We start from the raw sequence: 20,576 nt of genomic DNA, 5'->3' as shown, positions 1-20,576 counted from the left end.
GCGTGGGCTCCTTCCCGAGCCAAAGAGGTGACGTTCCACGTCCCTGGAGCCGGTTTCTGCAGCCAAAGATCAGACAGCCAAGGTCCACCAAGGGTCTCACACTGCAGCAGATGCCCTTGGCACCTCCGAGGAGGCGTCCCAGAGGAGGAGGCCCATCGAGGATACCGAGAACATCTTGCTACCCCTCTCGGCTGGCCTGGAAAGACCACAGGATTCCCCTCGAGGACCTGGAGCCGTTAGCCGAGGAGAGGAAAGCTTGGGCTTCTACGCTACGCCTGAAAGTACACCCCTGGATGGATATTGCAATCCGCTTATTTCCCGTCTAGTTTAACAAACAAGACATTTATAGATGATTACGTTAAAATTAATGGAATGTAAAATTTGGGATGCAAGCCTCTGCTTGTACATTTTCCTTCTTTTTTTTTAAATTTTTTTTTTTACATCAATTAAAATCTCTGGAAAATGACCCGCGAAAATGAAAGGAAACCACCACGTGTATAGAGATTGTAATATATTTCCAAAAATATATGTACAGTCTATTACAAAGGTTACAAAGCAAAAACAAAGGTCTATGTGACAAGAAACCGTCTAATTAAATGATCTTACAGGTTCGATGCCGGGGGGTGGGAGGGGGTGGGGGGGTGGGGGGTCGAACGAAAAAAAAGAAAAAAAGGAAAAAAAAGGAAAAAAAAAAGGAAAAATATCTCCTGACCAGAGAATATTCTCATCACTTTCAGCAACAGGAAAACAATGAAAAATAAAATAAATAATAACTCATGTGTTACTGTGTAATTCATGTATCACTGTACAAATTACAAACTAAACAGAACTAAGAGGCTGAAATTAAAAAAAAAAAAAAAAAAAAGAAAAGAAAAAAAAGATGGAAACCCTATAAGCCTTCTTTGGTCCTAAATGAAAATAAAAAATAAAAAATAAAATATGTACAACCGAAATCTGGTGGGTGACAATAATTAAATCTGCAGATAGAAAAATATAGTGCATTTTTTTTTCCAAACGTCTTCAGAGCTCTACTGAGTAACATGTGTAAAAAAAACAATATAAATAAAATGTACAATTTTACAATTAGAACATGTACAAAGATTTCCCTCGAGTCTCTCCACACAATCAACAGTGCTGCACTTTTTTTTTTTTTTTTTAAATTTCATATATATATTTTATATATATATATATATATATTTTATTTTTTTAATTTTTTTTTTTTTTTTTTTTTTTTTAATCGGATTTATCCCACCACCTGGAGCCGAGAAGCGAAGCTCCGGCCCAACGGGAGTAAAGAGGAGGTGGCAGGAAACGACTTCCCGCTTCCTCCGCTAGCGGCGGGTCGGAAGTTATTTTACTTTTCGTTGGTTCTGAGCGGCGAGCGACCCGGAGCTCCGAGTGGGTGTGAAAACAAGCCGGGGGGGGCGAAGGTCGCGGGAGGACGCCGAATCGATCGCATCCGGGCCCTTAATCTGGGTTTGGCTCGGACCGCTGTTACGGGGGGGAGGCGCAGCGTTCGAGCCGAGGGGTGCAAAGCGAGGGAGGGGGCTTTTAAAAATCAGTGTGTGTGTGTGTGTGTGTGTGTGTGTGTGTGTGAGTTGGAGTGAGAAGTTTGTGCTGACTGGATGACTTTATGTCTGTGTTCAATTCAAAGGTCTGGACAAGCTCCAATTGCTGAGCTTTGCTGTATGGATAAAGGGTGTGTTTCCCTGTGTGTGTGTGTGTGTGTGTGTGTGCAGGCCCCCGCGGTGAAAACATCCATCCGCGCTAAAAAACGGCTTGTCTTTAACGCACGGTTTAGAGAAAAAGGGAAACAGCTAGAACTAAACAAAACAAAACAAAAGCTGCGATCCGTCCTGGGGGGTCGAAACTCCGGAAACACACACACACACACACACACACACATACAAACGCAGGCATGGCCGGTGGTCGCCCCGCGGAAAACAAAAAAACGCCCGCTTAACTTGACGCCGTCGCCGTGACGACGTCTGTTCTTAGCATGTATGCTATCGTCCGGCTATCGCTCTAAAACTCCCCGAGTTGCCGAGGTCAAGAGAAAGAAACGACACGATCCGTTGGTTATTATTGCTTTTCTTCCAGCGGCGCCGCCCGCGGGAGCAGAGCTCCAGGTTCGATTTTATCCGTCGGCCGGACTTTCACCCGTTTCTGGTCTCGTCTCGGCATCGACCTCCCGCAACTCGTCTCCGGCGAAGTCCGAACCACAACTGCGACCGCGGGGAAATGTGCTCGTAATTTCTCAAAAAGTCCTTTTTTTTTTTTTAAATCGCTGTGGCACTAAGACGGCGTTATTGCTAGATAAATTTATCAACTCATTTATTCGATCATTATGACTGGGTTTGATAGCACGGTAAAAGATGCTAATACTGTGACCGGTCGGCGCCGTCGCGCCTTGAAGGACGACCCTCGCTCGGTCCCCCCCGATTTATCCGACGGATATAATTACCCCGGGGTTCCAGAGCGGGGGGGATTAAATCTGGCTTAATGTGCACGAAGGCTAAATTTAATTTCTGCTAATGATTCACGGCGGAAATTCGTTTTCCCCCTAGACTGCGCCGAGTCCGGTAGCGGAGACGCTAGTTTTTTCTCGTTCCGACTTCCAGCGGCGACCCTCGTCGGGCTTTTTGGTCCGGCGTTTTCACACCCAGAGGATTTGGCGTCGCCCGTCTTTCTCATTTCACCAAAAGTTGTTAGACTTTCTCTACCTGTGGCTGAAAATTCTGTTTGTTTTTTGAATTTTTGGCACCTCTTGGTGGCACGAACCGGCGTTGGACTCGCCGATCGCGGTTACGCCCGACGGTACCTTCCGTCCTCTCCCGTTGGTGGAGACCAAGTCTTCGTCTTCCTCCTCAGCACAGTAGCACCTTTTCAACCAAGGACCGTCGCTACCCAGTAATTATTGCTCTGTTTTTAGTCAGTCTTCTTCTTCTTCTTCCCTCTCTTCTCACTGAACCGTCTCGTTGCGCTAAGATTCCTCGCCAGCTTCAAGTTCCAGATAAAAAAAGACATCATACGACGAGGAGAGGAAAGGAAAACAAACAAACAAACAAACAAACAAACAAACAAACGAAGAAGAGCTCATCCCAGTCGCCCGCAGAAAGCATTGTGTTGAAGTGCCTAAAATATTGGCAATAATTAATCAAACATATTTTAAGGCAGTAACAGGTTTAGAGCTTCCACCTTTCTTGGATCCACTTCAGAGAAAGAGAGAGAAAGAGGGAAAACAAAACAAAAAAAAAGGGATTTGCAGCCGAAGAAGGAGCGTTTTCGGGAGCAGAAGGGATGGCGGAGTGCGATTCCGGCGGCTTCGGTACAATCTTTCGACAGCGCTAAGAAAGCAAAACGAAACATTCAAGCAAAACGACGTCTCCTCCGTGGACACATACGGTATTGCTACTCAGACGCGGAAGTCCGACGGCGTCGCGCTCGAAAGAATTCCTGAATTAAAAGAAGAAAAAAAGGAAAATGTCCCAAAAAAAAAAAAGAAATAAAGGAAAGCCACTCCTGATTAGCATGTGAGTCGCCGTTGTAGCTTCAACGGCACATGAAGGGAAAAAATAAAAAGTCACAGCAAACAATCCAGCATGTGTCAACACACACACACACACACACACACACACACACACGGACGCACGCACGCAAAAAAGTACCCTTGAAAAGTTTCTGCTTTTGGATAAGAGTGAGTTTACCCTGTTGTCAAGTTCAAATAGAAGGTAAAAAGAAGGACGCGTCACTGTGGCGGATCCATCCGGCAGAAACCAACATTAAAAAAAAAAAAAAAAAAAAAAGGAGAGAAAAGCAAGACCACCGCAAGAAGACAATCGTTTTTAAGAAAACTACAGTTCGGACGTAAATCATTTAAGTTTTTAAAAAAAAACAAAAACTCCTATTTCTGAGGCGCCATCTGATATGTGTTTGAGTCCACGAGCGGCGCCGAAAGGAAGTGGAAAGAAAACCAGGTAAGAAGGTTTTCGCTTTGTCCAGGTAGTTTCTTCTTTTTGTTGTTGTTTGTTTTGTTCTTTTTAAAAGTCGTTGCCCTTTTTTTTCCTCGCCCTGCCGCCCCCCGGCGAGGCGCCGCCGCCGCCGCCGCCGCCGCCCCTTTCGCTGAGGAACAAAGGAATGATTCGGCTCCAGACGCAGCCGGAAGAGTCAGACATACCCGGCGTCTGTTTTTATTCCCGGGGTAAATCCCAGTTTTCCGTCCCAGACGCCGCCGCCGCCGCCGCCGCCGCCGCTGCTGCTGCTCCAGACGAGTTTCTGTTTCCTCGCTCCGGCGCCGGCGCCCTTCCGTCAGACCTGGACCCCGGTGCCGTGGAGATGCAGCATCTGGGCTCTCATTGTCTGTATGCTGCTCATGATCTTTTTCTGATGGCCCACCAGCGAGATCCCCAAGCTCATCACGTCCCTGGAAGACAGGAACGCCACGCGTCGGTCAAGGCGGAAGCCGAGCGATTGGTTGAAAAGCGATTGGTTGAAAAGCGAACGCGACCCGAGAAAACTCCGTTAGCGCCGAGGGGAAGGTACTTCCTGGTCGTCTCTCGTCTCAGCGTCGCTTTCGATTTTCATCTGAGTCGATCACGTGTCCGATTGCCTAGTAGCGCCGTTTAGCGCCGTGCTACCTAGCTTACATTTTAGCAGATGCTGCCCTCTGAGTCAGCTTCTTGACAGGGGGGCGAACAGACAACTGGAGATTTGGCTAATCAGGCTACCACCCGTTTGGGTATTTCACCCGTCTCGTCCCGACGGAAGACTTTTACCGTTTCAAGCTCAAACAATTAAGCCCGTCGTTAAACCGTCATCGTTACTCCCAATTTTAACAAGTGAAGCATTCAGGGAGGCGACTTGTTTGGTCGTCGCCCTTCGACCCGACGCGCCAAAGGCGGCGCAGAGTCGCAGCGTGAGCGCCGTCGGCGATCTCGACCCCAGGGGGGGGGGGGAAGGTCGCGTACCCCTCTTAGCACTCACTCGATTGACATCCTGGCCACCGATTCCAGGGAGCTGTAGCCGGCCGCCGTGAAGTTGTCCCTGTAGCGCTCCATCTTGATGGCGTCCAGCCACTCCCCCACCGAGCGGAAGGCATTGAAGTCCGGCGTGCTCTGATCCAGCAGCGGGCTAATTGGTCTACGGGAACCAGCACAGAAAGGATGTTGGTGAAAGAGTCCATCGTCGGGAGGGGGATGAGACAAAGGCATCTGACGGTTCTGTTCATCCACGAAAAGTGTGTGTGTGTGTGTGTGTGTGTGTGTGTCGAAAACTGGCAGATTTAACCGCCCGCGATCGATTTAAAAATCCGCCGACGCTGAATGCCAGCTTTCTGTCCGCCTGAAAAACGCTTTTGTCCGATTTCAATACAAACACTCTCCCTTACAAATCTCCCCGGAATAGAGGTGTTTTTAACCACTCGTACTGTCGGCATCTCGGAAAAAGTGCGCTCCGAATGCCAAAAGGATGAATCTGACAAATGCCGACGCCGCGTCTGGAGTTCCCGCTGCACTTTAAAGTACCAGGAACTCATTATGCGGATTGATTTAAAAGCTCTCCCATCGACCATAAAGCCGTGGGACCTGCTTCGGAGTATCGATCTCCGGAGATATATCTTTCATCTGTGAACCGGCGGGCGCTAAATCATCTCCTCGACGCCCCGAATCCCCAGCTAATGGGCTGAAATAAAAGTTTACATATATATAAAAATATATATCAAGATGTACGGTTCATCCGCGGCTCACCGCGTGCACGTGCCGACCGGCGTCTTCAGCGTGTTGGGGTTGCGGATCATCTTGTCCAGGATGCCGACGATCTGGTCGAACTTGGGACGCTCCGCCCGGTCCTTCTGCCAGCAGTCCAGCATCAGCTGGTGCAGCCCTGGCGGGCAGTCCATCGGCGCCGGGAGACGGTAGCCCTCCTCGATGGCCTTGATGACCTGCCGGCGAGATCCGCCCGTTAGGAATGGAGTCGTCGGGCGTTTTGCTTGCCGACGAAACCGCCGGCGACAACCTGAACATTCTTAGGACGTTCAGAATAACCTCAGGTGGCGACCTCGATGGATAATACCAAGTGCAACTAGTGTGTTGCTACACAGTTAGCGCAAGTTTCGGTCACTAAGCGACGGTAGACAACCCTCAATCAGTACCCCGAGTTTGGCTTAACCTTTCTGGTAACCATGAAGAGCAGCGGGAACACAAAAGAGGTCATCTTTGACAGACTTATTTACTTTCCAGGTTACAGACGGCGCGCCCCCGACTTCAGCTTAACCTTTCCGGTAACCATGAAGAGCAGCGGGAACACAAAGGGGTCGTCTTTTACTGGCAACGACAACAACCGGCAGTTGATAAAGTTTCAGCACTAACCAACCCCTTACGGTCCCCTAATCCGGCCCCCCTTAACTGCGACACTTCAGATTAACCATTGACTAGCACCACGGACATTTGGGGTCAACCCAAAGCCCTTAGTGTTACCCGGCAACAACCCGGTTGTCAAGTTTCGATCCCTCTCCACTGCAGGTGAAACCCCCAAAACAACAGGGACGACATTAAAAAGCGAACCCGAACCGTGGAGGCGACAACTCCTTCATGTCGTGCTTTTACGCTTTTACGAAACATCAACGTAGCGCTTCGAGGCGAACCTCAGATCTTCAAATTTGTCCTTAACCCCAAGGATGACCTCAGATTTTAAGGCTGGAGAATTAGCCAATAGCGAAGACAGCGAGAAGCCCTTTCGTGGAGTGGAGTTTAGAGGCTCCTAATCTCAAACCCGTGACTCACCTCAAGCCCACCCCGGTTTGACTGCAACCCTTAAAAGCCCGGCGTGGACTTTTCATGTGTCTCCTCTTAACCTCGACCCTTAAACTTCCCTTAAAAACCCCCGTAGAACTTTGCGATCTCAGTCAGATCTTATTTACTTTCCAGGTTACAGAAGGCGCGCTTCCCAGATTGTCTAAAAGTCCGACCTAATTTTAAGGGTTCTGGCCCAGTTTCCCAGCGATAAATGGGAACACGAGTACTTAAAGAAGTCCCAATGTAGTAAAGTTTTAAGTACTTATAGCGGCGAGTACGTTTTCCCTTTCGCTACGTGTGGTACATCTCTTAGAGCGGCGCGCCGATCGAAACCCTTGTACCCTGGAAATAGTCGGCGGCGAAACCCAAATACTGCTGAAACGCCGGCCGTGAGTGAGAGCTAATGCCACCGTTGTTGTTTCTTTTATGAATATTGAAGCCATTATTGCCTCATGTCGGCTATTACCAAGTAGCAGTTAGCGTTAGCGTTATTATTAGAGCGGGATCATTAGTGCCCGCTCGACCCTCATCGCCTCACTCGCCGCGATCCGTCAGAGGTTTCCGCGTTTTCTCGCCGCCGAGTTCTTGCTCATGAGAAAAAAAAACGTGTCGGGATTTGGCGCCGGATAAAATCTGACTGGATTTTCGTTGGCGGCCACCTGCGGCGCGACGCCTGCGCTTCACCCGGGAAGTCCAGAAAAAGAAACAAAAAACAACTCCTATGACCTCATCGGGTATAAATAAGAATTTAGTAGGTGGCGGACGAATGAGTAAACAGAAAAGTACAGCGCGCACGACAGATGTACCGGAAGGTTCCTGTAATCCCAATCCGTCACACGCTTGAAGGATCTGCATTTTCCGTTTGTTTCTGATAATCTGTGTAACGCTTGATTTCTATTTTGAACGTTTCCATGATGACAAGCTGAGCAATCTTCTCGGGGTTAAGGCGCGCATGTGAGGGCGTAATCCAGGATGTCGGGCGACATTTCGTAATCCGTGATAATCTGCGTCGTTTAATGAATCTGTAAAAGCCAACCGATTATATTCGCGGTAAATAAATCTGTTTATGCAAATTATCCAAACAAAGTCAAGTTGCTAAATGAATGAGGGGATTAACTGAAATCTGAGACGAATGGGTCAGATAAAGGTCGCAGTCGGATTATATTTATTCTTAGATTATTTAATGTATTTGATTGCGGTCCGGGGTGGCAGCCGATGTGATTGTGTTGATTTGTTAGCGCCCCCTAGTGGCCCGGAGGTCCATAGATGGCTAAGAGATGATCCTAGCTAATCGCTAATAGTATCTAGCTAACTGTGCTGATATTTAGCACGGCAGTGCTACGTCTGCACGGCCGTTCGCGCGTTTTGGGTTTCCGTGACAACGGGCCCGCGGATGCGGCGGCCATTTTGTCGGAATCCGCCCCAAAGTCAACGCCACGGACGCCGCTGCGTGGGAAGTTTAGCCGCTAGCTCCCGTCCTCTCTTTGTTGCGTACGTTTTTTTCCGTCATCAGCTATTCCTGTCAGGGCCGCTCAGACCCGGATGACTCATCCAGGAAGAAGAAGGGGGGGAGGATGGGATGTCAGAACAGCGAGGAGGACGATTCTCGCCACGTCACCCAGCGGGAGGTTTCGAGACGCCTTGACGAGGCCAAAAACAAAATTCTGACATTGAGGCTCTGTCAAGCGGCGGCGCGGCGCCTCTTTAATGCTCGGCCATCTCGCTTGGCATTTCTAAAATCTGACCGTTCAATCAGCAGGGAGAGCGAGCGGGCGAGAGAGCGAGGGGGCGAATCTTAATCGCGCTCTAATCCTGGCGGCGGCGCTTCGCAGGGATCTGAGGGCCCCGAGTTTATTCGGCTTCCGACTTCAATCCCGAAGTGTCAAACATCCGGTAACAAGGGCGCAGCGGGGAAAAGCGGCGGAGGATGCAGATGGTGTACTGTTGCACCAGCGAGTGATTTTTTTTTTACATTTAAAGCAGGACTTCCCCTTGGTATTCTTGATTTTTTTTTGAGTTAAGGCCATTTTTTTAAGCTTTTTTTTTTTTTTATTTATTCATTTACTCTGTAAATTTGTCCAAGATTTCAATTTTATTTTCCTCAAGATTTTTTTTTTTTTTTAATCTATTTTATTTATATCTATTTATTTTTGATTATCATTGATGTTCTATATTTGTGGCGCAAAAAAAAAAAAAAAAAAAAAAAAAAAAAATGCTTATCCGGAAGGGCTTTAAGGGATTTGATTTTTATTCAGCATTATATCAAAAATGATTTTTTTTTCTGTATTTGTCAGAAATTGTGATTTGTAATTTGAAATTTTCTATCTCCAAAAAAATGAATCATAATATGATGATGATTAATATTTTTATTTTCATCATTGTTTCTGGAAAGTTGGGCTAAAAAAAACAGTGAATTCATGCTCGGTTTGATGGAATTTCATTGTCACAATTATATTCATTCACATTCACAATTATAAATTAAAGTTTTTTGGGGGGGTAATTTTTCATGAATTTTATTAATTTGAAGTCATATTTGTCCATAAAAACGTTTTCATTTATTGATAATTATTATTATTTCTATTCTCAGTGTTAGAAAAATGGCACATTGAAAATGTGATTTTCATTCACACCCTTTTAGGCCTTTTCTCCATATATTCCTTTTTCCAATATGTCAGATTTTCTTTTAATGGATCAATTTTTTATATTTAAATTAAGAAAAAAAAAAAAAAAAGTTTATTCACCCTCGGCTTGAGGGAATTTGATTGTCATTGAGCATTCTCAACTTCTCAATTTTGGGGGTTATCTTTTCCAGTATTTTATAAATTTGCCTTAAATGTCAAATATTTGTCCAAAAAAGGCTTTTTATTTATTTATAACTATTAATATTTCTATTGTAAGCGTTCAAAAAATTGGAAATTGAAACGTTAATTTCCGTTACAACCTTCTTTTAGGTTATTTATCTGTCCCAAAAAAGAAATTTGATTTTTGTTCCACATTCATAATTTTTTAAATTAAGGCCTTTTAAGATTAATTCTTCCAAATTTACATTCATTTGTGAGAAATAGCACAAAAATATTTACTCATAATTACTATTACTATTTTTATCTGTTTTTTGGAAATTATTGCAAAAAAAAAAAAAAAAAAAAAAAAAAAGAAGCTTGTTCCTGGAAGGAACCACCGCTGGATCTGCTTGCAATTTCAATGAACCGACCGGGACAAACCATTTTTGATCTTTTTCGGGGGGATTGTCACTCACGTCTTGGTTGGACATGTCCCAGTACGGCCGCTCGCCGTACGACATCACCTCCCACATGACGATGCCGTAGCTCCAAACGTCGCTCGCCGACGTGAACTTGCGATACTGGATGGCTTCCGGCGCCGTCCACCGCACTGGGATTTTCCCGCCCTGTATTTGGAGAAAAAAACAAAGCAAAACAAAACGTGAGTCAGATCAGGTGCTTCTCTTAGCACATCTGGTTTTGTAACAAACCCTTAATTACACCTCAATACGCCCCTGTGACCGCTAATCACCGCACCTGCAGTTTTACGGCTCATCACACATCCAGTAAACATTCATGGAGTACTACCACAGAATGTACTCCAAGAAACTTCCTTCTGTGCATCCAGTAAATATTCATGCAGTACTACCAAAATATTTACTTTATGGAACTTCCTTCTGTGCATCCAGTAAACATTCGTGCTGTATCACCACAGAAGGTACTGCAAGAAACGTCCTTCTGTACATCCAGTGTGCAGTACTACCACAGATGGTACCCAAAGAAACTTCCTTCTGTACATCCAGTGTGCACGTATGCAGTACTACCACAGATGGTACCCAAAGAAACTTCCCTCTGTACATCCAGTGTGCACGTATGCAGTACTACCACAGAAGGTACCCAAAGAAACTTCCTTCTGTACATCCAGTGTGCACGTGTGCAGTACTACCACAGGATGTTTCCAAAGAAACTTCCTTCTGTGCACCTAGTACACACATATTTAGTACTATCACAGTATGTACCCAAAGAAACTTCCTTCTGCGCATCCAGTAAACACTCATGTAGTACAACCAAAAAAAGGACTTTATGGAACTTCCTTCTGTGCATCCAGTAAGCACTCATGTAGTACTACCGGAAAAAGTACTTTTTGGAACTTCCTTCTGTGCATCCAGTAAACACTCATGCAGTACGACCACAGGATGTACCCAAATAAGCCTTCTTTCTGTGCATTCAGTACACACTCTTGTAGTAATAAGAAACTTCCGCCAGTATGCACGTATGCAGTACTACCACAGAATGTAACACTTTTTTTAATGCATCCAGTATACACTCATGGAGTACTACCAAAAATGTACTCCCATAACTTCCGCCTCTGCCCGGGAGGCTTCCCATCTAACGGTTTTACTTTAATATGTTTCTTTCCAACGTGACTTTTGATCGCCGGGATCTAGGCGCGCTCCAAAATCCCGCCGGTTTCTGCGCCCGCCGTTCTAATCTGGGTTGCTGATGGAACGTCAGATATTATTCCTCCAGCGAGGAGCAAGTCAACAAGCCGGCTAACAAGCTATCGATGTACTGTGTCTGTGTTGGGTTGTTTGTTGGCTCCAGGCGAAAAAAAAAACAAAAACAAAACATGGATCCGAATTGACACTGAAAGGGTAAATAATCAAAGTTCTCAGCTATGAATTTCACCAAGAAAAGCGCGCGTCAGGGTTACCGTGGTGGTGTAAACCGCCTCGGGGTCGTCGTCGATCACCCTCGACAGGCCGAAGTCCGACACCTTGCACACCAGGTTGCTGTTGACCAGGATGTTGCGGGCGGCCAGGTCCCGGTGGACGTAGCCCATGTCGGAGAGGTAGCGCATACCGGCGGCGATCCCCCGCAGCATCCCCACCAGCTGGATGACCGTGAACTGCCCGTCGTGTTTCTGCATACAAGGTTGGGGGCGGAGAAGTTGGGTCGGCGGTCCGGAGACAGTGAAGTGGATGTAGGTCAGGGGCGAAACATGTATGCCTAAGGGGAAGCGAAGAGTCGTCCTCACCCTGAGGAAGGCGTCCAGCGAGCCGTTCTCCATGTACTCGATTACGATCATCACCGGCTTTCCTGGAGAGACAAAAAGACACGGCGGGGGAACTTCCATTGATGGACACCTTCAGATGGTACCGGAACCAGCGGCAGGGCGACTCAGATCGGGCGCGCTCACCTCTGGTCACCACCCCTTCCAGGTGCACCACGTTGGGATGGTCGAACTGGCCCATGATGCTGGCCTCGCACAGGAAGTCGCGCCGCTGCTTCTCCGTGTAGCCCACCTTCAGGGTCTTGATGGCGACCGAAGCGTCGCGCTTGCCGGGAAGCTTCAAGCGGCCGCTGCAAACCTCGCCGAACTCTCCTGTGATCCATCGGCGGCGGCGGGAAGGGGGCAAAACATCAAGCTCTTCCAATTGGCGCCTCTCACTTGTGATAATATTCGGCTAACGGCGGCGGACTCACCCGCTCCGATCACCCGCTCGATCTTGATGCAAGAGGCGTCCAGCTCCTTGGCGAACTGATGCACGGCCCTGTTGGGGTCCTCGTAGGTTTCGGGGTCGATGTAGGTTTTGGTGCCTGGAAATTTGACTGTGGAAAAGTAAGAGGATTACCGTTACGGTTAAGTACGCGCACGCCGCCGGGGACGGACGCCGGACGCGCAAACAATTACCGAGACCAGTGGCTCGGAGGAAACCGCTAAATAATCAGGAGGGAGGTTTAACGCCGAAGGGAGGTTTCAGCTGATGTTTGCTTTCCGCCTCTGAAAGGACGATCCGCCTGATTCCAGAAATAACGGCCGCACCGACTCCGATCATCTGGCTTCATAAAATACCAAGGATTCGGCCGTTCGTAACTTTATTTTATGGATTTAAGAGTTTGAGCTGATTATGATAGATCATAATAATAAAAAAAAAAAAAAATATATATTATCTATAAACCCAAAGCAGTAAGTCAATAAAAGAGTTTATAGATAATAAATTGCAACAGTAAAAGCACGGGAATGTTAATACGGATGCAAGAAATTCACTACCTTATTAAAAGAAATTGATAAAATCAAGAAAAAAACAAAACAAAAGATACTATATGAATTTATTTTTTTATTTTTATTTATTTTTTAGTAGGGAGGGGAGCAGGGATGCTCCACCCAGACCTAAAGTATGATATGTCAAATCACACTCTCTCTTTTTTAATAAAAATTATGTAAATATGAAATAAAACACAGCTATTGAAAACATAAATATTATAAAAAAAATAAAACAAACAAAAAAAATCAACAAATAAACTTTCCTCGCATCCCAGTTCATTCAAACAGGGGTGTTAGCCTTAGCATTAGCGCTGGCCGCGGATAAACGGTTCACATGGGAATGCAACCCTGAGGACACCACCATGAGGCGTGAACATGCATGCGCGCACACACACACACACACACACACACACACACACACACACACACACACAGGTTGTGCCCCGCCTCCTCGCTTGCATCTGTAAATTGCTGGGCCCGTCTGAGGTGTCAGTCCATCTGATAGGAGGAGGCCTTATAGCCGCCACGGCGGCCGACAAATTGGGTCCCGGCTTTGGAATCGCACCCCCGTCATCTCGGCCTCCGACTCCCCGCCAGGCGGCCCGTCGGTCGATAACAGTAGATCCCTCTGGAGTCCCGTCCCCCCACAAACACACACACACACACACACACACACACACACACACACACACACCTACCTACCCCCCCTCTCCTCAGCCCCTCGGTTTATAAACTAGAGGTTTGTCTATAGATCCGGATCATTATGGGAACCGCTTGGGGGTGGTGTGTGTGTGTGTGTGTGTGCGCGTATGTGTGTGTGTGTGTGTTGGGGGGTCTGAAGCCACAGCTCAAGGGGCATCATTGTTTACAAAAACCCCTCTTAGTGATGGCTAACAGGGCTAACGGTGTTTGTGTGTGTGTGTGTGTGTGTGTGTTGGGGTTTAGCTTGTTGACAGAGAGATCCCTCGCTCCCCATTTCACACACACCGACACTCAGACACACACTTGCAACCTGTGTGTGTGTGTGTGTGTGTGTGTGTGCGCTTGCACGCCATCTCGAAGGCGCCTTTGGATTCAAATCTTCGCCCTGAACTTTTCCAGCGTTGACCGGCTCGCCGTGGATTCGTCCTCGCAAACACTTCCTGTTTCCTCTCTTCTTCCGTTTCCTCCCTTTTCGACTCCAAACCTTCTTCTCATTTTTTCTCTCGTCCTTCGCTTCTTGTTCCTCGCCGCCTCCTCTTTTTTTTTTCGTTTCATGGCTTGATCTTTATCCGCCGCGTCACCCAGAATTTTATTCGCTCTCAAATCCCGTTAATTCTCTACCTTGCCGTTTCCTTAGAAACGACAGCGCTCCCACGTGTGTGTGTGTGTGTGTGTGTGTCTTCAGATGGAGTGGTGTGTGTTACTAATTAGGCACTTAAAACACTTTGCGTTATGATTTATGAAATAAAGTGATTGATGGATGGACTGACAGTTGATGTCTGTGAGTGTGTGTGTGTGTGTGTGTGTGTGTGTGTGTGTGTGTGTGTGCTCACACTGGAAGTAGAGCTCCTCATCCCCCTCCTGATCCGCCTTGCTGTACCCGCAGTGCCTGCACAGTGGGAAGAAGGGATGGGGGAGAGGAAGAAGAGAGCCGGAGAATCAGCTGATCGCAAGGAGGAAGTAAACGTCCTAAATTACAACATTGCTAACGTGACATTGAACGCAACACGGAAAGAACGTAAATCCAAGTGTCATTTTGTCCGATTGAGCGATAATCAAGGAGGCAGTTAGCTTGGCAAGGTAAACATTAGCAAGATAGCTAGGCTAGCTTTAGCGGACGTTCAAATTGTAGTTTTCTTGCCCGAGATTAGCTTAACTCGTCGCCAAAAAAAACCAAAATGGCGGCGCCATAAACTGGTGAGTTCAATGCACTCTTGTTGCATTTTACGACCGCAAAGTTTGTCTGGAAAAGTTCTGTGAAGGAAGAGGGAAGATAGAAAAAGAAAGAATAGAGCTTCGATTTGTGAAAATATTCATTTTCGTCCAGACCAACCCAGGAAAATATTCTAGAATATTCCTGGGATTACAATCACAGTGGCGTCGACGTTTAAAAAGGACGTTCCACCAGATGTGTCCAGAATCAACCCCAGTTATTTCCCTGGATTAGCTCTGTTTGCTAGCATGACGCCTTCTGAGAGAAGCTCTGTTCTTTCGTGTTATTGCAACGACTTGCGATCAGATGAACAACCAAACACCAAGACGGGACAATCACGGGCGGGAGGAGGAAAACGCCGTTTCACACCGAACACGCAAATATCCGGTCGGACGGTGGCTTCTGTCCGTCCGATGCGTTCACTTCCTGCGTCATTATCTACGTTTTTGGGAAGCTAGCAGAGGCGTGGCTAAAGGTACAGCACCACCGGTAGTCATGATGGGGGCGCTGCCGGATGTAACTTGTATGCTCAAGTGCGACCGGCGAGGGAAGCCAAAATGGCGCCGGTATAAACAAGGAGAAGAATTCATGGCCACATCTCGCTATTTTGTAATTATTTAGCCACCACCGCCTGTTTCTTCAAAAGTATAGTTCCGCCAGCATTTTTGTTAGTGCAGTCGCCTGTCGCTCCGTAACCATGGCAACGTGACACACGCATGGCGAAGTAAGTGGGCGGTGATGTTTCACCGCGTGAGCGTTTAAGAGCAGGAGATGCTTACAGCTAGCAACCCGGTTAGCACGGTCGATGCTAACCGGGTCGCTAGCTCAAAGCTTCGACCGTGCTAACGGTTTATATTTCAACACAGTTGAAATATGGCCTCGGTAAAACACGCGGGAGGCTGATGAACGCTGGACTTTCTTCTACTCTCAAGGAAGTTCACGTCGAGCAGAAAGGCGGGGAATCGGTGTGAAACGTTTTCTTCCCCGCTCCGGTAGAATGCTACAACCGCGTTAGCATGGCAAGGCTAGGGTTTGGCGAGGAGGATGAAGACGCAGGCGTGTGCTGAGGTGATGGTGGGGGTGGGGGGGGGGGGGGGGGGTGATAATGACGGGTGGGTTGGTTGGTGACACACACACACACACACACACACACACATAATGGCTCTGCAAAAACAAAAATTAAAAATGGTGGGAGGATTGAAGGCTGGGTGGTGGAGGTGGAGGGGGTGCTCACATCACATCACAACCCATTAGCGCAGCATGCCACGAGATGATGGGTGCACGTGTGCGTGCGGTGACGCCCCCACAGGCGTGGAGGCCCCGCGAGCGAACGGCGAGGCTGATTGACAGTCGGAGACTCACAGGAGCGGCGAGTCAATGGGGCCCGCGAGAGCGTACCTTCTCCCGATGATGAAGCCGAACACCATGAACACCAGGATGATGGTACCCGCCACGGCCACCACCGCGATGATGATGACGGGGTTCTGCTCGCTGGAGACGATGGCGGCTGACGAGACACACACACACACACACACACTCAGTGTGAACTCCAGCACATTAAAGATTACAGCCTACAGGAAGTAATTGAGCCCGATGAGCGGCGAGGAGATTGATGACCCCCCTCTTCCTCCTCCTCTTCTTCCTCCTCCCAACCTCCGCCGCCGCCCGCCACCTCCGAGAGGGCGGAGGAGGGACGCTTTCTATTTTTGAGCTGTCCTCCTCGTACGCGCGGCTGTTTCTGAAAGTGGGCTTAATAGTCCCAGACGGCGACGGCGGTGCCCTTCATCTCCGACGAAAGACACATTCAGGTTGGATCCTCCTCCCCGCCGCCGCCGCCGCCGCCGCCGGAGCAGCTGAGGGAGTCGAGCCTTTATCTGATATCGATGCTCCAAAGTGGTGGATCGGAAGACCGGAAGTTAAAAGTCGTAACCACGGAAACCAGGGGCGGAGTCATCGAGTTGCCGCGTCCTCACCCGTGGCCTCCTCCTTGGTGGTGATCTCCAGCACCGGCCCGAAGGTGCCGTACCCGGCCTCGGTGAAGGCCCGGATCTGGAAGACGTAGGCGGTGCTGGGCTTCAGGTTGCTGACGGTGGCCGACGTGGACTTGGACCGGACGGTGGAGTAGATCCGGTCCTTCTGGTCCTGCGTGAAGACAGGGAGGGAAAGGGAGGGGTCAGGCGGGCGTTTCACACACACACACACACACACACACACACATGAAAACACACACACTTCTGTTACATTCGCCGTGTTTTGTTTGCAGTCACCTGGTGACTCTGCAGGAACCCGTTTGTTCCTAGATGGAAAATGGTGCCTTTTAATTTTACTTTTTATTATTAAAATTATTTTATCAATCGTAAATTTATCATTTTATTATTAACAGCTCCGCAAAAATTTTGAATATTTAAAGACGGAGGGAAACTCAACCCCTTTGCGTGACTTTGACCCTCATTTTAATTAAACCGGGTGATTTTGCACGGTTTGCTTTTCGCCCCTTCGCCCTTCACAGCGAGGGGGCGGAGCCTGAGCATGGGGGCGGAGACCTGGCAACAAGAGCCTTTCCGATTGGCCGGGTTAAAAAGCGCCCAGTTAAACCCGGCTGTAAAAAGCTGACGTCTTCAGCGCCACGTATTATCTACGTGTGTGTGTGTGTGTGGGTGTGTGTGTGTGTGTGTGTCACAGTGACGGATTGCTAATCTGGCAGCGCAGCAGCGACGGCTGGTGCGGCGCCAGCGTGGAGGCCGTGGCTTTGAGAACCCGCAACCTGATTAAAATCTCACGAGCATCTCATTCATTATTGCAATTAACGGGCCAAAGAGAGGCGTCCCGCACGGGAGGCGAGGACGCGGACGTACCTTCTCGTAGTACTTGATCTCGTACTCGGTGATGACGCCGTTGGGGTGATGCGGCTCCTGCCAGGAGAGCTGGATGCTCCGCTGCTGCACCTTCTCCTTGGTGACCTCGCTGACCTGCGACGGCGCTGTTTGGACAGAAGAGGGAGAAGGCGGGGGGTCAATGAGCGGCGGCGGCGGCGGCGGCTAGTCTCTGGAATCACACGTGAATATTCATGTTCTTCGCCCCCCCTTTAACACCCCGTCGGCGCGACGTGACGGACATTTCAATAGGTTCGTCAGATGAGGTGACGGCGGATTACAAATGACGATCCCGGTTCAATTAATTCACGCTTTCAGCCCCGAATGCGCCGCTCCCCTGATGACGGATCCTTTTCATGGCGGAGGGGGGGGTTGCAGGCGGCGGCGGCGGCGGCGGCGGCGGCGAAGGAGGTTCACCTGGAACCCTCTGACATATGTCTTATGTGCACCAATTATCACTGCCTCTACATGACTCACTTTGTGTCTGGTTGTCTGAAGTGAGTGCTACCATGTTTAGCATGTGAAAACACAAACACACACACACACACACATTGTTATCTATTCACTCATTCATCTACACCGCTGAGAGGGTGGAACTAATCCCAGGTGACGCTGAGGCCGGAGACGGGGTTTAACCCAGACATTCGCCTGTCAATCACGCGGTCAACTGTCAATCAAAGGTCGGCTGTCAATCACGGGGAGACCTGATGATTGGTTGGTCGACTTTCAGTCACGGGGTCACTTATCACTCGCAGATGTCAATCAAAGGGTAAATTATCAATCACATTGTCAACTGTCAATTAAAGGTCACCTTCCGATAGCAGGGCCAACTGTCAATCAAAGATCAGCTGTCAATCACAAGGTCACCTGTCAATCACAGGGTTTCCTGTCAATCGCAGGGTCACCTGTCAATCACAGGGTTTCCTGTCAATCACAGGGTCACCTGTCAATCACAAGGGTTTCCTGTCAATCACAGGGTCACCTGTCAATCACAAGGGTCACGTGTCACTCGCAGGGTAAATCATCATTCGCAGGGTCGGCTGTCAATCACAAATGCCGATCAATAGGTCACCTGTAAATGACAGGGTCGACTGTCAGTCAAGGGTCAGCTGTCAATCACGAGGTCACCTGTCAATCACAGGGTCACTTGTCAATCAAAGGTCACCTGCCAATCGCAGAGCTGTGTCAATCAGAGATCAGCTGTCAATCACAAGGTCACCTGTCAATCACGGGCTCACCTGTCAATCACAGGCTCACCTGTCAATCAAAGGGTCAGATGTCAATCACACGCTCTCTTGTCACTCGCAGTGATAGCTGTCAATCAAAGGGTAAATCATCACTCGCAGGGTCGGCTGTCAATCCCAGCTGACGATCGATAGGTCGCCTTTCAATGACAGGGTCGACTGTCAGTCAAAGGTCAGCTGTCAATCACGGGGTGACATCGCCGAACCAGAAGCCTCCAGGATCTCCTGGTTCCCGTGGAGACCTTTAGAAACCTCCGGGTTCCTCCTTGAGAACATCTGTTGTGGAACGTGGCGAGCGAGTAACGACCGCCACTTTCTGAGAGCAGCTAAACATGCCGGCGATCAATGCTGACATTTAAGGGTGGGGGATTAACTCCCCCCTGTGGACGACCCTCCACCCGCTCCCCCTCCTCGCCGCCGCAGGCCGGCTAAAAAGGCGAGCGGAGGGAGTCGGCCGCCACCTCGGCCCGCGCTAATTGATTCCTCCGTCGCTCGGGAGCGCGGAAATATCAGCGCCTCCTCGGCCCCGAGGCTCCGCCACCCCTGCAGCTTCAGCTGGAAACCAGGGGTGAAAGGTTATACGTTTCTATAGGACCTGGAATGACAGGGTGAATTTTAATGTGTTTCTATATGAACCGTGAATGAGAGGGTGTGAACGGTCATATACCTCTATATGAATCAGAATAAGAAAAAATGATTAACGTCAAAGAAAAAATAAATTTAGAAAAATAAATCATACTAATAGATAAATGAGATCGTAAAAAAATAGAAATAAATATGAATTAAAAAAAAAAAACATACATATATATGTATAAATGAATTACTGAGGGTGACCATTGATGAAAGAGTGAATGTTCATGGATCTAGCTGTTGTGTAAATGGTTGTAAATCTTTATTAAAATTAAATAAAAATAAAATAAAAACATATATATCGATATATAAATAAAAATATACGTGGATATATATGTATAAATAAATTACTGTACAGAATTATGCAAATTAAGTAAGCTCGCTCTGCATTTGTATGATAAATATATCATATCATATATTTATATATTTTACATTAGGTGTAAATGAGAGGGTGAAAGGTTGCGTCTGCATATGTTGTGTGTGATGAAAGAGTGAATGTCAATGTATCTATATGTTGCGTAAATGGTTGTACATCTTTAATAATAAAAATAAAAATAAAGAAAACAATATATATAAATAAAAATACATATGTAGATATACATGTATAAATAACTGTACAGAATTGTGCAAATTGCAAATAAGCTCGTTCTGCATTTGTCTAATAAATACATCATCATATCATATATGAGAGGGTGAATATCTTTGTATATCTTTGATAATAATAATAATAATAATAATAATAAATTAAAATAAAATGAAGAAAAATATAAATAACTGTAAAGAATTGTGCAAATTGCAAATAAGCTTGTTCTGCATTTGTATAATAAATATATCATATCATATATGAATATATATCATATGAGGTGTAAATGAGAGGGTGAAAGGTTGCGTCTCTATATGTTGTGTAAATGTCTGTATGTCTTGAATAATAATAATAAATAAAGATAAAATAATAAAAAATATAGCTGGGAAATACAGCTGTGATCGGCTGCACCCTGATTGATGGAATGAACGAATGAATTTTACCGTGGCTTTCCGTGCTCGGCTAAAACTCCCGTCGCCTCCGCTTCGTTAT

At 47.4% G+C, this 20,576-nt stretch overlaps 1 protein-coding gene across 3 annotated transcripts in view; it reads right to left on the bottom strand.

Moving 5' to 3' along the window:
• Positions 1–4,006: 4,006 nt before the first annotated feature.
• Positions 4,007–20,576, bottom strand: part of epha7 (eph receptor A7) — an 83,600-nt gene continuing 67,030 nt past the window's right edge. The window contains exons 5-16 of one of the 3 annotated variants that reach the window (XM_086143370.1): positions 17,610–17,734; positions 16,728–16,896; positions 16,153–16,261; positions 14,375–14,430; positions 12,278–12,403; positions 11,991–12,176; positions 11,829–11,890; positions 11,505–11,714; positions 10,048–10,197; positions 5,745–5,938; positions 4,984–5,139; positions 4,007–4,423 (exon numbers count right to left, since the gene is read on the bottom strand). In XM_086143370.1, coding sequence (XP_085999496.1) covers positions 4,309–4,423; positions 4,984–5,139; positions 5,745–5,938; positions 10,048–10,197; positions 11,505–11,714; positions 11,829–11,890; positions 11,991–12,176; positions 12,278–12,403; positions 14,375–14,430; positions 16,153–16,261; positions 16,728–16,896; positions 17,610–17,734 — 1,658 coding nt within the window. In that variant the 3' untranslated portion in view covers positions 4,007–4,308. Of the gene's footprint in view, positions 4,424–4,967; positions 5,140–5,744; positions 5,939–10,047; positions 10,198–11,504; positions 11,715–11,828; positions 11,891–11,990; positions 12,177–12,277; positions 12,404–14,374; positions 14,431–16,152; positions 16,262–16,727; positions 16,897–17,609; positions 17,735–20,576 lie in introns of all 3 variants that reach the window. The other 2 variants (XM_086143372.1, XM_086143371.1) reach the window with 2 other exon arrangements.

The sequence above is a fragment of the Fistularia commersonii genome, chromosome 36 (assembly GCF_037954325.1).
Source record: "Fistularia commersonii isolate RoL2024-O1a breed Wild chromosome 36, RoL_Fcom_v1.0, whole genome shotgun sequence".
In the NCBI taxonomy this organism is placed as follows: Eukaryota; Metazoa; Chordata; class Actinopteri; order Syngnathiformes; family Fistulariidae; genus Fistularia; species Fistularia commersonii.
This window is presented reverse-complemented; position numbering and strand designations above follow the sequence as displayed.